Below are 17,388 nucleotides of genomic sequence, written 5' to 3' on the forward strand. Positions count from 1 at the left end.
AACAAACACCTTTATTTAAAAGTAGAATGGAAATTGTTTATGTTGATTAAAAGGAAATTTTCTGTTCAAAAGCTTTTTTTATTACCTGTGCAACACAGGCATCCAGCTAGTAATAGACAAAAATGAGGGCAGCATTGGTAGAAATTGTTAATGAAATTAATATAACACTACCTGAAAGTTGAAAAATATATGTCATGTAACATCAGTATGTGTAAATGCTACCTAAAACGGTGTCTGGCACAACATGTTTACATGCACATCAAACAGTGTGCACTAAATATGCTTATTATTTATATTATGCACACAAAAATGTCATTCATGAACACGCCAAAAACCAACCACACACACCACCACACACAGTGGTATGCATAAAGGGAATAAGGGAATTTCGCAGCAACAAAATAGCTTATTAAAGCAGCACACTCGAGTTGACTACCATCTAAAATTGTAATTAATAAATGCATGTAAATTAATTTCACACAAATGCGTATGCAAGTCGTACAAGCTTACAATTGAACAGAATCATATTAAATGATACTGATTGGTCACGTTGCGCCATAGACCTATTAACTATATTAAGTATAGTTAATAGGTCTATGCTTGCACTAAGAGTCTTTTCTTGCGAAAAGCCATCTCATATTGCGCTAAGCGCAATATGAGGTGGCTTTTCACAGAATCTTCCAAAAGATTTAATGCGACTTTATTACAAAGCAGCCATCTAACAACAACTAGAATGACAAGAGTAGAGATATCATAAGAATAGGTTGGTAAATGCATGTTTATAACCGAAACACTTGTCTCCCCGGTATAACTCCAACATGTCATCAACAAATATAGTTAGCTGGTAATCAGTGATCAATCTTGAATACAATAGCTGATTTCTCATTCACTGTCGGAACTACCAGTTCTTCTCTACCTCTGATACTCATTTGTCCAGGAAGTTTTGGCAGCTCATCATTAGTAATCTCCTTCAGCTTGTCACCTGCATATAAATACATCTAATTAAATTTAATTTTCCACTTTAATTTTTTATTTTTCAAAAACCTTTGAGTTTAGCATCTCATTTTCAATTGCGTTTTTGTTTGTTTGTATCAGGTTATAAATAGCAATTGTTGCCATGATTTGAAGCTACCATGAATAGCTCTAGAATTATGAACATACATTCCTTGCATATATATTTTTAGTTAGGTTAAATGAACATTTCAGTGTTCACTTCAGAAAGCCACTTTTCACCAAAAACTGATTATTTTAGACTCCAAAATATTTATGTTGCAAACAGCGACAATAAACCGAAGTATTTGTAGATCTGACACGACTAGTAAAACCATTTAGAGTTGAGGCAGTAAAAAAATATGTTATAAAATAAAGATTAGAGAGGCTAAAATAATCCTTTCATTATAGTTATAAGACACAACTCTGATATAATTGGTTTGTAACACTGATGAGATAGGCTGTCACATCTTTTTTACTTGCAATTTACTGACTTGTATGATTTATGCAGCAATTGAGACTAACACAGAAAGTAGTACAGTAGTACTTCAACTTACGAGTGCTCCAACGTACGAGAAACTTGAGATACGAGCCAGCTTTTAAGCAAGTGTTAGCACTAACATACGAGCCATGTTTGAGATACGAGAAAGTGAGTCAGTTGCCAAGTATGCCGGAGGTGTTTTATGAGAACAGCATCACTCTGTATTTTTCAACTGCTCAGGTTATACTTTTGTACCGTGTTTTTGTACGGTACAAAAATACTGTGTACTGTACTTTCGTACGCGATTTTCAGTGCAGAATTATGTGAATTAAAAGTACTGTGCGTTGACCGAAAGTTTGCCAGTAAAATGAAAGATAATGCAAAGAAAAAGCGAAGGATAGCAGTTGATATTAAATGAAAAATTATTGAAAAATATGCGAATGTGTATGCGTGATTGAGCTAGCTCAGCAATTTGACAAAAATACATCCATAATTATCAAACAGAAGGATTATATTCAGGGCATTTAGTTCGCAAAAGGACTAACCATAGTTTATAAACGGCATAGCGATCTTCACGATCGCTGATGGAGAGACTGCTCAGGCATTGGATAAAAGATAAACAATTGGCCGGTGACAGCGTACTGCAACGATGCTATGTGAAAAGGCCGCGGTGCTATCCATCAAAACTATAAAAATAGACATTCGGACAAGTTGGCTAGTGGTCGTGCATTAACCCTTGGTGACGACACCTGTGTTCGTCCTAATTGCAGCATGTTGAAAGGGTGACAAAGGCAAACGTCCTTAGATAGGTTTATCTAAAAACGGCCGGCTGGTCGTGAAAGCGAAACAAAGAAAAAATTAGCTAACCAGCGAGAAACTTCAAACTATGAACGCCGAAGAAATTTTAATTACATTAAGTCGAAAATGAAAGTTTGCTTTTAGGTTTGCTTCCAAGTTTGTCTTTTAAGACATTGATAAAATCCAGATTTATCAAAGTCAACTGTCGTAATGAAGGATAACTTACATGTATATCTCTCTCCCTGGCAAATGCTAGCGTTAGCTGCTATTGTATGTATTTAATTTTACATTTTAATTAATCACATTTCCTTGCATGATTTTTTATTTGTTGCTTTTTGAAAGCATGTGGTAAGTTAGGACAATAACCAACTGTTCTTTCTGTTACAATATTTTGTTTTGAGTGTTTTATTTGCATTTTTTAGAGTATGGAAACCAATCAATATATATTTAATTGTTCTATATATAAATAAATTGCACCAACATGCGAGCAAATTAACATACGAGCTCAGTCTCGGAACGCATTAAGCTCGTAAGTCGAAGTATGACTGTATTGGTTAATAAACATATTTATCACAACAAAGAATAACATAGAGAGCTGCCGTAAAACCTCTAATTGAATGCCACCTCCATTTGACCGCCACTTTGACATCATTTGATCTTTACGAGCTCATAATATCAACTGATCAGGAAAAAAATGTCCACAAAATCGTATTATTAATGAATCGTTTATATCAATAACAATTAATTTTCTCGTTGTCCAATTCCAAAACTTTACATTTTAAGATAAAACTTGGAAAGCGACACCATAGCAAAAAGCAATACCAGTCTCAGGCAGGTAGTAGTTCTCTGTTTGACGCTGTTTTTCTACTTCTAAGTATCCAACATAAATAAAATAAAAAAGGCTTAAATTTATGATGGTGGATAAACTTTCAAAACAATGATGTAGAAATAATTACTGTCTCAGGCTAATAGTGGTTCCTCACTTAATGCGATCCTGATACTTCGAAGTACATGTACATATATAAAAAATGGTTTTAATTTACGATGGTAGATGAACTTTGAAAGCAACGCCATAGAAACAACTATTAACTGTCTCAGGCTAATAGTATAGTTCCTTGTTTAACATGGTCGTAATACTTCGAAGGACATGCATATAAAAACCGGTTCACAAGTTTTGGACCAAAGGTTACGTTTACCAAGCATATTTTTATGCGTTGCATTAGTGCTAAATGCAGTGCATGAAAGTTTTGCTCTGCCAAAAAATTGTTTGGACGCTAATATCAACTAGTTCAGCAGTGCAGCAGAAGAGTTGAGGCCAGAAGACATTGTGGAAGGTATTGGACAACCAGAAGATGTTCGTTCCATCGAAAGCAACAATCAGAACACAGTTATTCGAGCAACTGATGGAAATATTTTTGCCTTAGAAACGTTAATTTTTGTTACTGCATGTAATATAAGTATGATTCGATTATGTCATTTGTTCATGCATATATATGTGTATCATTTGATAGATTATTATTGTATAACATGACTACGCAGATTTGTAGCATATTATTTAATAGCAGCTACGGTATATGTAATAAACCATATGAATGAAAAATTACAGCAAATATAGAGTAAAATCACAAATTCATGATCAGATAAATCTGAGTTTTGCGTTGCTCTGACCCACTTGCTGCCACAATCTTTTGGCTGATACACTAAGGCAAAGACAGCTCAATTGACCTACAGTATAATCAAGCATATATATATATATATATATATATATATATATATATATATATATATATATATACATATATATAATCAGTACTCAAGCATAATAGTGTTCATATTCTCTTTTTCAAATCAAAAAATTAGTCTTGTTGACAAACCCAAGTATAACACTCCCATAAATTTTTAGACTTTATGTGGTACGCTGAGTAAGTTATGCTGCTATCTGCCAATGGATCATGGATGCCTGGGCTAAGGTATCAGTATCTATAGTGTCATTCACGCTTTTATACTAAACACCCCGATCATAGCGGCGAGACTGACTCTGATAATGACAAGAGCGACACTAAAGATGAAGTTTGAAGGATATGTGGATGAAGAATTCACTATAATAAAAATGACTTCACGGTTTTTTTAGGTTGTCTGTGTTACAACTGCACCACAGTTTTGTATTTTCGTGTAAAAAAAGGATATGGGCACATTGCTGAAAAAGTGAATGCAGCCTACACTATGTCGTATTTTAGTGTTCCTACTAAACAACAGTTTTGTATTCTTTTGTTAGCCTACAAGTGTACATGATTGAGAGTTATTGTCAATCCATTTCTGTCAATCAATGACAGAAAATGGCGTATTAATGCACATTGATACTGTGCCTTATAATCAGACACATCTTAAAGCCCAGAAAATACAGTGTGTAAGCAGACTTTTTGGCTCTTGCAACTTTACTCCCTGTATTATACTGATTGATAAAATACCACAAACATGCTAATAAAATTCATGATGTAATTTGATTTCCTCTCGCAGGCAAGCCAAATTTACAAACCAGAATTTTTCACATGCTCAAGTATAATGTTTCCCCAATTTGATGTTAAAATTTGGTACAAGAAAGGAAGCAATATACTTGGATTATTACAGTAATTAATGATGATTAGGCAATGGCCAATTTGAACCCCTTCAGCAATTGTGTTCTAGTCCACTCCACCATCCCCTAACAAATTCTATCTTCTTCTTTTGAGCTGTTTGTGGTATGACATAGAATGTGCAACATTGAGTCTAATATGTCCCGATGGCTGCCAGAGTCTACCCAATGGCAACAGGATGGGCTCCTCAGCAGCTTGTAGATCTACTGCCTCAGTTACTTGTGTAAGAACGAGTTTGAACCCGATTGGCAGGTTTTTACTTTTCTTTAGAACCTCAAAAATCTCGACTTCTTGTTCCTTTTATTTGTCAAGCGAGTTGCCTGATGTAAAACACGACTGATTCGATCTTTGGTAAGGGCTATCTTCTTTTCTTCCACTATCAACTTTACCAATTATTTGTCCCATATCAATTTCTGGTCATTCTATGTCACTTCGTATATCTAGTAGGGTAAAACCGGCTTTACAGGCTATGTATTTGAGCTTTAGTGTCCTGCCTCTTCTTTTTTTAAAGATATAAGCCACGGGTAATCTACTAACTTAGATAGTGGCTCCACACCAATTGCAGCTTTAAGCTGCACTTTCTTTGGCTGCTGCAGTAGCTCTTCAACCTTCTGTAATGCTTCCAGCAACATAATCACATATGTATACTGAGGTCAAATAGTTCAATCTGACTGTTCCACTTGATGGAGGATGCCATTTAACACATCAGATAGCCAACTGTCTCTTCTGTAGTGTGATGTGTCTCAGATAGTTCACAGCATGTGTAGCATGAAACAGTCTTACTTTTAGAATTCTTGTCTCACTAGGGGATTTCACAAGAAGTTATCTACTGCTATATTCAGGCAAATCACTATTGAATTCTTTCAACGTTAGTGTCGAGATGTTTGGGTTTCGGCACATATCCAAGTCCACTGCAGGTCATACGAAGCTCTGATTAAAGCTAAGCTTCCTAGCTCAATCGTATGACATCAAGAATTCTAAAGTAGACAAATATTCAGTCTTTCAATGTATTGGTGAAGGTTGCTGCTGATATGTAGCCAGAAAGTGTACTTGGTTTACTCTATCTCATGAAGCGATCTGTAAAGACCAAAATGATGCTGATTTCCTGCTCAGTCAAAAATAGCTGGGCACACAGGTCAATAGTAATCATCTTTTAATACCACTTAGCGCACAGATGAATGTTTGTTACTGCCTTCAGGTTATATTCCTTTGATTGGTTGACAAGCCCTACCTTTTTGAATTTAATCACCTAATCTGACTGGTCATCTCTGGCCAGCAACACATTCTTGGTATTCTAGTGAGCTTGTTGACATCCAGGGGAACTTTTGGCTGAGTATCCAATGCCATTCTCCTCTGACCAAGCTGTGCCATCTACATACCTTTTCATAGATTTGTGACCTGCTCCCTTGCTGGTCCACAAACATTCCCCATTATCAGATTGAGGTTTGTATAACACTTGTACCAACCACTTGATATAATATACCTACATGTATATGGTCCTGACATCCTGATGGAGCTATGGCTTTCTTTCACCATACTCAAATTTAGCCTCAACATCTGTGGTATCACTCACTTTTTCGCTAAGATATGCTGCCATACTCCAGGGGTTGCTTTGACTTTGTGGAGATACGGGTATTGGTTCAGAACTTGCTCATGTCTTCACTCATTACAGTTGTTTTGTAAGCTAGATTGCTTAGGATGCGCATGTTGGAACATTATGTCCGCATTGAGACTGCTGTTCAATATGTCCATTGGTTCTTCTACCACCGTCCCATTTTGCTTTTAAAACATTTACACTACCAGGTTTCCTTACGTTCTTTGCAACCGAGCCCACTTAAAACTGTTGTGTTTCACTTGAATGTTGACTAAAGAAAGTACCGCCAGACAATGTCAATTATTCTTTGCTAGTGTTCATAGAAAGCTTAAATATTTCTTACAGGGAATAGTTGTCTATACAGTTGATGCTTAAAATGCACCAAGACATGGATGATAGCAAATAGCACCATCATTGCGCTCTTTGGTAGTAGCAGTTGTCGATTAGTGATTTCGAATCCCTTCTTCATGATTTGCTTGTTTTTTGTTGTAATAAAACTGGTCTCAGTCCGAAAGCACTATTGTCAGTGTCCACAACGAAGGCTGAGCAGCAGTCCAGATAAAGTAATATGGGCATTGGTACGAGGCGATCTTGCAGCAGGGTAAATGAATCTTCACAAATCTTCAGCTCATGTGGACATAAGAGTATTGAAATAGAAGTAAATGAAATTGCAATGGTTTGCAGCCTCACATGAGCTCCTGCGTGCCTTTTGTTAATAATAGGAAAGTCTGATTCGGAACTGGTAAGCTTTTCAACGGAGAGTAGTAACAAGGTCACTTTCTACACTAGAGCTAGAATGTACACAAGAACTTGTGTGTCTGAACCAATATGAATGTCCAAATTTATAATTGCTAGTCTTACAACCTCTATATTTATTAAAATATAATACAGGCTTAAAGTAGGATGATTGATCGTATATACTGTGTTCTTTAAAATTGTTAATGCAGACGGATAATTTCTGTTGACACGTTAATTGCGACAGCTACAAACCTTGAGACGATATTACTTTAGAGTTGTCTGACACCATATTAAGCAGATAATCTTAATAATATTAAGCTTTCCATTTCAGTCTTTGTTTGACCTTAAAATTATAGTCAGCCTCTGCTTGACCTTGAAATAATATTGGGTTGTAGCACTGTACTGTACTTTTTTCAAGACGAAAATTACAAGCCTTGATGTATACATAGACACGAATATTTGTCATTTGAGTTATACAGTGCCCCCTCAAGATAAGATTACTCCTATATACGGTTTTTTCGAATCACGAAGTGGAACATGATGATTTTTACCTCACTATACGAAACTTATTTCACCATAGGCATTCAACAAAATTTTTGGCCGAGTTCAAATTTGGCAGTCGGTGTGCTTATTACGTACGTCAAAATAACAAAGACGCCGAAATGCTGTTCACCAAAAATATTTTCACAACGTCTGAAAGAGACATGACCTATGTCTCTCAGTTCAGCGATTTTCTTGTGTGAAACAGTAATATTTTCTCTTTAAAACTAGCAGTAAAATTGTAGTTGCAATCTCTTCAAACAGAAGATTTTTTCTCACGGAAGATCTCTTCAAACGGTCAGACAATTTCCCTTAATCTGCTCACAAAATTCCACTTCATTACGAAAACAGCATCGTTTGAGCTTTCTTGTCAATTTAAATTTAAGGTTTTTAACAGGTCCGTTAAAAGTTATAGTAAAAGCGAAAATAGAAACTAATAAGTAATAAAATACTAATGATAGAAAGTGTAAATTCAGTAAAATAGTTAAAAATACATACTGAAATTTAGCTTCAAGTGTGTGCGTTTAGTAAGCTAAACTTATTTTAGGTGAATTCAAAGTTGATGTGATACATACGTCTGTCTTGAAGGTAAGAACTTCCTAGGTACGTACTGCGCATAGCACATTATAATGTTACATTTTATCACAGATCAAACCACTAAATACAATAAAGTTACTGAGGGTAACTATAGTTACTAATGTTACCATACTATTTTATTACTAATTTTTAATATGTTTAGCGCTTATATAAAATTTTGACATTTTTTACCAAGGGATGTTTGCATTATATAATTACTATGGTTTCTATACCCCTACATATGATTTTCCGATACGATAGGATACGATTTTTCCACCATAAGATGCCAACCTTGGAACGGATCAAAATCGTATCCTGTAATTGTATTCAATCAAAAGATAATCATATATGTTTATCGTTGTTAAGGCGATTAAAGTTTTAAAAACAAAAACTTTGATTTACATTGGATTCCAACTCTAGACCTCCAATTTTACAGACAGGCATGCTATCCATTAGACTACGGTCAACTAGCATTGCTGGTGAATAATTGTACGCTTTGTTATGCGCTTACCAATCTTTAATGCTGATTGGTTAAAATACCTAAACTTCATGCTTTAACTAGTTTATTGAAAGGGCAATTTTACTAGAAGCAAATAACGTGCCCAGACTTCCTCAAAATGCTATAAATATATGTATATCTAGCATAAACTTAGTTAAACTTGGAGTACACACAAAAATAAACAAGCCCCTTCATTTAAAAGTTAGATGGTAAATAAATGTTGATTTTTTGAGTATAAACCTTTTTTATTACCTGTGCAACGCCGGGCATTCATCTAGTCACTAGTCAGTTTATAAATACATGTAGCGATTGTTGTCATGATTTTAAAGAACATCAATTATATCAGTACTGTTTTAGCTCATTCAGGTTCTTCAATATCTTGGCTTTCAACGAGCCATTGTTTGACATGGTGAGACCGACATTGGTTGGTGTTTATAGAATTTACTCAGAGCTCTACCACAGAAATGTTCAATGGTATTGACTCGCAAATTATGACATCACAATTTTCATATTCGGTGTTGTGTGCTCTTACCGCTTATTTATTAACTATAATAATGACGCTAATGGCAGGCGAAGGTAGGACAACTCCAAAGAACCGATGAAGATGACAAAGGAATCCGTATCATTAGCTCTCCATGTACAGATTATTTCTACGATAAATAGCTCAAATTCCAAGCACCATACTATGTTTTCCCAATGATATTATGCACTTGCCCTCTCTTTTTATTGCGATGTTGAGGAGCATGACTGAGGCTAATCAATTAGAAGCATTGCGTGATCTCACGAGAGTGCAATTTACATATAGTCCTAGGGCCGTGCCACAGCAGGTCACAACTTAATCGATGTGGTTTCATTACCTTTATCAACTACAGTATATTTATTGAAGCATAATCATATTTAGAAAGCAACATGGAAAGCGATACGAATTCTTCAGATAATAATACTACTACAACAGCAACTACTTCTACAATCACCCAGAATATGTGTTTGTATTGGTCGGGCGTTAGCACGATCCCCGGACATTGTTGATTATCTAGAATCCTAGTTTATTATTAGCGCTCTTTGGGTTTAAGCGCACCGATTGTCACAGAAAAGCGTAGCCTCAATGGCAGCGAAAGGGATCGACGATGGCTAAATGATAATTATGACATCACATTGTGGGAACCACAACCAAGTGTTTTTTTATTGCAGGACATATTTTTAACACCATGTTTTTCATAGTTCTATTATTCTTTGTGTATTGAATATAGGCTCATTCGAAAGCCAAGACTCTGAAGTACTGAGATATATGATAAAAGTACTGATATAATAAATGTCCTTTAAGCCACCATGAATAGCTCTAGAATTAACTATATTGCATAATGCATATATGCGGCCGCGTTACGTTAAATGAATATTTCAGTGTTCATGTTAAAAAGCCACTTTTCAACAAAAACTGATCATTTCAGATTCCAAAATACTTACTTTTTTGCTTTGCAAGCGAATTTTTCAATTTTTTGTCTGTAAAAACACTCAAAATGTTGCAAATTGGTTTTGAAATCTATAGTAGCTAAAATTCAATTTTGGTTCAGCCATAAAACATGGTGCGTCGCCTGTGTTTGCCGACATGACCTTAAGAGCATTATGCCAAACAAGAGACCAGAGTTAATGTTTGTTTAGTTGGCAAAAAAAGTTAATTGTATAAACAAATACATGTACATCAATAAGCAAACCGTCAGAAGAGATGATGAAGATGGTTTTCCTCGTAGTAGCTACATAAATAAATCCGTCTGAATCTGAGGTGATGCGATGAGCATTCTTTAGGTCCTCACAAGTCCAGATGGTTAGCAGTTGGTAGTTGTCTACTCTGTATTTAGTAAGTGTTTCCACTGGTATTACACTTTTTGTAAGTACAAGTAGGTTGCCATCTTGCACAAAATGCAAATCCCATGGTTTAGTGTCTGGTGTCAATATTCGAGTCTGTTTTGTGAGAAAATCATACAACACAAGCTTTCCTTCATCAGGCTTATGAGCAACAATGTAGCTGTCACTCACAGCAGCAAATGATATCTTTCTGTTCTGGCAGCTGTAAGAAAACAACTTTGCTTTCTGGTGTATGTCTGGGAGGCACTGATAAACAATTCTTTCATATTCCACACATTCTAGCGTGTACACACTATTCTGGTGAGCCAGAACAGAGTTAACTATGCCATCCTGTGCGATAGAGCCAGTGTTGCCTAGACTATCTAGATGGCGAACTTGCATTCCACGCGCCACAAGAAGGTCACCATTGGCGATATACGTAGCTGAACAACATTGGGAGCCAACATCGCGTTTAGACTTGAGAGTGAGCGAAGTGGGAATGCTTGCTAAGTGAGTCTCTTGAACTTGCCTCTTGCCTATAAATATTTATCAACTAAATTAATTCACCAATTATGGTATTTTTATACCATAGAAAACTTTGCATCCTCTTAACCTAAAAAAGTAGTTTTGACACAATAGCAAGAACATAGAGTAAAACTATATACCGTACTTTTCGGACTATTAGCCGCTACTTTTTTCTGATGATTTGAGCCATGCGGCTTATATAAGGATGCGGCTAACCTGTGTCTTTTTCTTTCACCGCTAGGGTGCATTAACCAGAATCGCCGGTTAGTTAGTGCGCCTCTAGCGGTGCAAGAAAATACGAAACAATGCCTAACGGTACTGTTCCATTAGGAACTAGGTTAAAAAGCGTTGGTTAATACGAAACGGTGCCATTAGGCAGTGTTCCGTTTTAAACAGCAAAGTTGCTGCCGCGTTAAACAGCACCGTCTTGAATCCTGGGGCCTATACAAAGGTGTGGTCTATGTATTGTTTTATAATCATTTTTTGGAAAATAAAGCAGATGTGGCTTATATAGGGGTGTGGCTTATATAGGGGTGCGGTTTATAGTCTGAAAAGTACGGTAACTTTACCAAAATATGTAAACAAGATAAATAAATATTTTATTGTCATCCTCTCTGTTGTATGCAATCCTTCTAACAAATTTCAAAAGTAAATTTCAAAAACAATTTCAATAGCAGCCAAAAGAAACAATATTTGCTTGCACTAGGGGGTCTCTCACAAACTATCGACCGTAAAACTATTATTGGAATGCAACCAGAGAGTAGTAATATCACAATGTCTTACAATTACATTAGTCAAATACCAGAGTGAACGAGGACTGGAGTCCTTGTAAGTGGACAGTTAACCATTACATCCGTGTTATTCATCAGCACATCTGTCATCTGCTGCCTCTGCTCCAATTTCTCAGTCACATGACTCTCTCTCATCCAATTCCTTACTCTTGAACATGACTCCTCCAGTCTCTCCTTCTTAGACATCAACTCTGTGTTGTATGACTCAACTTGCTCTGTCAGCTCTCTCCGGTACTCATAGATCTGCTCTTTTAGTTTCTCACTTTCCTCTCTAATAATTTCAATCTGAAACCAAATCATAATCTAGAAGATTCTGAACTTTGCTGTACTTATGGAGCCTTTTATTGGAATATGTTTATACCAGCCAATCGAGTTGGAATGGTTTTTAACATAAATATTACATGACAAACTAGATAGCTTGGTAAGACTTGTTCAATAACAATTTGATTCCTAATGAGTCTACAACAAGTGTATCATGGGTAGGAGTACCAAAAACTGATAATATGTCACTTTAGTGATGAAAATGAATTCTGTAACATTAGTTGAAGATGCACCTTAATAAACTACCTGTTCATCACAGACTTTTTCTATCATCTGTAATCTCTTAGCACACTCAACCTCTTCCTCATCTAGAACTCTCCATATCTGTTTATCAACCTTACAAATCTCTGTTAACTTCTCATCAGCAGATTGGAGTAGGTTGTTAAAATGAACAGTTATCTCCTCTTTCAAAGTGTTCAAAGAACTGAATGTGTGATCAGTCACAGCATCTGTAAACAGAAGACCAAAAAAAGTAAAATATTTTATAACCCAAATTGACAGTTAATAAACTAAGAGTATGTCTTATTAAACCACTAGATAAGTAGAACATTGTATTAGAAAGTTGTTAAAATGAGTAGTTATCTCTTTTTCTAATGTTTTCAGGGTGCTGAATGTGTGATCAGTCACAGCATCTACATGTTTAAAGAACAGGCAAAATGTTCATAATGGTATAAATATCAGTCTTTACTAAAGTAAGAGCCGTATCCGTCCGCCCAAAGCCACGGTTAGAGGTTGTGATAAAATAATGATTGCAGCACGATTCGACCTCGCAACTTTCAGCTTGCTGGACCAAAACTCTATAACACCTGCACCAATCAATTGTCTTCCACCAGTTTGGAATAATAGTGCAGACGCTTGATGTATCTGCGCAATAGAGGTCATATGTAGGTGGCTTTTAAAGTTTTAAAGAAAAAACTGTAAAGCTTTTGAGTTAGAAAACAGACTTGGATACGCCATAAAAATGGCTGCTATTACGTCGAATGGTGTTCCTGAAGAGTATTCTCATCGTTCATCAAAACGCTTTAATAAAGTTTTCAGGTCGGATTGTAATCCACATCATGAATGATTCTGAAAACAATGGATATCATTTAGACCTTAGTGACATTGAATCAGAGTGTAGTTCTAAAGATTATGAGGATCGAACGTCTCAAATAGACCATCACTAAAATCATGGCAACCACTAGAGCAACAACAACAAAATCCATTGTTATTAATGTAACCGAGCCATCGTTAGTACTATTTTGTGGACACTTATCCACTAATCACTTTTTATTATGGGTTCATAAAGACCAAATAGAGGTGGCGTTCACTTAAAGGAAGTGCTGTATTTTTCAATTCTTCTCCTATAGCATCATTGTATTAGAAGTGGCATTCAAATCACAGGGGGTGTTGAAATAAAGGTTATTTTGGTAAGTTTTTGGTAATAGAAGCTTTCAAAATCTGAACTAAGGGACTGTTGTTAAAATAATTGCTGGTATAGATTCAGAAATATTTGAGATAGGAAGTGTTATAAATGCGCTCATTATTGTTTATGCATACCTGAGCAGTGTTCTTCTGTAAGGTTGCACCGCATACAGGCTGTACAGTTGCATTTATCACATATTTCAACCACCTCGCCAGCATGTTCTTGGCATAGAACCTTTTTGTATATCCCAGGATGCAGCTAATATGTAGAAATTTGTATGATTTTGTGCTGGTCTCCAAAAAAGGAACTGTGAGCCTGCAATTAAAAATATAATCACTGTTGAAATTACTGTCATATCAGAAGAAAATGCCCAAATAAAATACAGTAGCGAGCAATTAAATAAAATGATTATGTCAATATATTTAAGTACAATTTCTTTTTTCTTAGATGTAGAATATTTGAATTGGTCTAGGACTTTTCGGTGCAGACTTTCTGGAACGGGACATTTTAGCAGTGCAACTTTTGCACCGAGGAAATTATCTATGCTTATATACAGTAAATAAATAACACTATGATAATAACCAAAAATGCAAAAAAAAATATTTTACTCATGAAACTTCACACATAAGAATATAAATCCTAAAAAAGATGAATGGACATTTTATTTCGGTATTTTACACGCTCAGTTCATTAATTTCACTCAGAGTTTTATTGCACATATAATGTGAGCAACTTTAATTGATGCAGCTGGTTGTCTGTGACCATGCTTGTATATTGTGTTAATCACTTTTTAATTTTTAATCAACATTTCGTTAATTTCATAAATGTTTACGTTTACATCGTCAAGCTTGATCAAAGGATCTCATGAAATATACATGTAGGCCTATATGTCAAATACGTAAAGGTAGCCATTATGTACAATTTTTTCTGCTTCTGCTTAAAACTTGTTGAGTCGTAATAACTCACAACGAAAGATGGGTAAATTCTGAAAGCGTAACCTGCACCAGAGTCTGCGCCAAAAAAGTCCCATTTCGTTTTTGAACAATACTGAACACTACTGAATGTGTTACCTTATGACAAAACATTTTGTTGCCAGAGCTGCTTTCAAATGACTTTTTTATGACTCAAATCAAATCATTTCTGGCAAACTACAAATCAAATCAAATCCTCCACCCTTGTCAGCAGATTCGAAGCTAATCAAATCAAATTGATTCAGCCCAATAACGAATTCAAATCCTGAATCATTTGAGAATGATTTGAAATACTCTTTCTAATTGTTCGCTCAATTGTTGCATAGTATTATCAATCTACAGTATAGCTGTAGCGGCGTAGCCTGTACTCCTATCCATAGGACCTGAACCAGGGGGAAAGGGTGAGGGTTTGCCCCCCTGCCCGTTTTGGGTTCTGTGGCAAGTGAAACACAGTTACTGAGGCATGAACTTGAAAGAAACGAAACTAAGCATTGAGCCTATAATTAACAGTTACATAATATTAACACATTCACTTAAATACGCTTGTTGCATTTTAGGAAAACTAGCTTGCGCAAGTTTTCAGATGTCAATGAGCTCCTGTGTGGCCTCATGATGAAGCCACTTTTACTAAAAACCCGTTCTATGAGAGCTGATGAAGCTGGTACTGAAAGGACCTTCAGCGCCAGCTTGCTAAGCCTCAGTAACTGTGTCTCACCTTGCCAATAGCTTAGAGTGTTACAAGAAGATCTGCTTTTTGCCATATACTTTTCAATCTCCTGATTTACTGAATCCAGGTTACGTGTACAAGCTAAAAGTGCTCTATTCAAAAAATCAGCGAACATATCTTCATTATCACATATTTGTATTCGCTGAGTGCATGTGACTTCCTCTTTCTGTACATCGTCCTTTTTAATCGAAATCCTGTTTTAAGTATTATACTTCACTTAGTAAGTAAGTGACTGTGTATAAATTGTTATTAATTATATTATTATACATATAATATAATTAAATATATAATAATAATGTATACATAAATGGTAATGTTAAAACTACGCATGATATATAATTATTACATTTATTATACTTACTTGGATAGAATCTTATTGTTAAGCTATTCATTTATAATTTAAAATAATAAATTAAATCAATATTTAATTTAAAATTATTCTAATAAATTTGATATAACAAATAAAATTTTAATTTATTTTATTAAGTTCCAGCCAATTATAAAATAATGCATATTTATATTCATGAACATTGTCATTACTGTGAATATTGAATGTGTCCGTGGCATGGAATAGTATTGTATAGAATATTATATATTATAATACTCTATTCATTCATTCATGCCGTAGGCACAGCACAAGTAATTTTTATTTTGAGTAGTGACTGTGAGGTTAGAGTGGGATAGTCACAACCAATTTCTAGCAATCAAATAATTGACATCAAAGTATTCAATGCCAGCACCATAACTACAAACATGCCTTTTCCACAATTTACCAGAGCTGCTCATGTTGATTTCTTTTACACACATGACACGCGGTCTTTTTCTTTTTTCTGTAGAGGGACAAATACGCGGTTGCTTAGCCTCGGTATCGATGGCGCGCATTTCTTGCCAAAGTTTAGGCTAACTTCGCAAACGTCGTAAAAATGTTTTGATCGGTTACAGAAGACAAGGCTATCGATAGCGATGTGATTTGATTTATTTTTCAAATCAAGTCTTCAAATCAGCCCAAAACCTCAAATCAAATCAAGTTACTTCCAAAACTTTCAAATCGAATCAAATCACCATTTGTGTCAAATCAGTGCAAAATGATTTGTTTCAAATATTCAAATATTCGAATATTCAAATCACTATGATTTGAGAGCAGCTCTGTTTGTTGCCTATAGCTATCAATTATAGCCTTCTTAACCACCTAGCGGTCTAGCTCAAAAATTATTGATGCAATAGGGTGAAGATCTTTATAGATGAACAAACCCACCTGCTCATGGGTGTCACACATCTTCAGAGCGCACTCAACACAGTAGTAAACAGCAACTTGTTCATCACAGTTGTGACAATTGCAGGCCAGTGATGTAGATGATGTGACGACTTCAGTACTCAGTTTGGCTATGGGTAGTTCATCAAAGTTCACTATGGCATACGCAGCTCTGAATATAAATACAAGAGTTCTTTTTAAGAATCCTCATAGCTCTTCATCATAAAATGATCCAATGCCATTTTTGTCTCAGCATTGTAATCCCAGAAAGTGGCAAACAGTGGATGTTCTCCCGCTACCAGATATGTTAACGGATTTTACTAACTTTGTTTGATTCAAAATACTGAATGGTTCAACTCCTTCATACATCACTAACATGTTTCAATTTTCAAGTATCAAATATACACGACTTCGTGATTTGATTTTGTACTTAGCAAAAGATGAACTTAGCAATTGTATTGCTAATTCTTTTAATCTCATGTCAATGGTGATAAGATGTTTACATACATGTAGTAGCCTAGTAGTTTCACGCTTTCCCTGTTTAAACCTTTAAGTATATGGCACCGCATGCCAATCTTTCTTTTACCCTTGTATATATCTATATCTCAAATTTGGTCATTCGATCAGTTATAGCGATAAAGTTTTAGCAACGAAAACTGTGCGTTTTACTAGATTTAAACTTATGAATATTGCAACCACAAGTTG

At 35.4% G+C, this 17,388-nt stretch overlaps 1 protein-coding gene and 1 long non-coding RNA gene across 2 annotated transcripts; both read right to left on the reverse strand.

Annotated features, from left to right (window-relative positions):
- Positions 1-12,878, reverse strand: LOC137400791 (uncharacterized). The gene is made up of 5 exons (XM_068087129.1): positions 12,860-12,878; positions 12,575-12,777; positions 12,019-12,292; positions 10,562-11,227; positions 1-982 (listed from the first exon to the last, which is right to left on the reverse strand). The coding sequence occupies exons 1-5, from the start codon at positions 12,876-12,878 to the stop codon at positions 849-851; spliced, it is 1,296 nt and encodes a 431-aa protein (XP_067943230.1). The 3' UTR covers positions 1-848.
- Positions 12,879-12,884: 6 nt separating this feature from the next.
- On the reverse strand, positions 12,885-16,764 carry LOC137399276 (uncharacterized). The gene is made up of 3 exons (XR_010979141.1): positions 16,687-16,764; positions 13,868-14,048; positions 12,885-12,960 (listed from the first exon to the last, which is right to left on the reverse strand). It is a non-coding gene; the product is annotated as an uncharacterized lncRNA (long non-coding RNA).
- Between the last annotated feature and the right edge of the window lie 624 nt (positions 16,765-17,388).

This window comes from Watersipora subatra, chromosome 7 (genome assembly GCF_963576615.1).
Source record: "Watersipora subatra chromosome 7, tzWatSuba1.1, whole genome shotgun sequence".
Lineage (NCBI taxonomy): Eukaryota > Metazoa > Bryozoa > Gymnolaemata > Cheilostomatida > Watersiporidae > Watersipora > Watersipora subatra.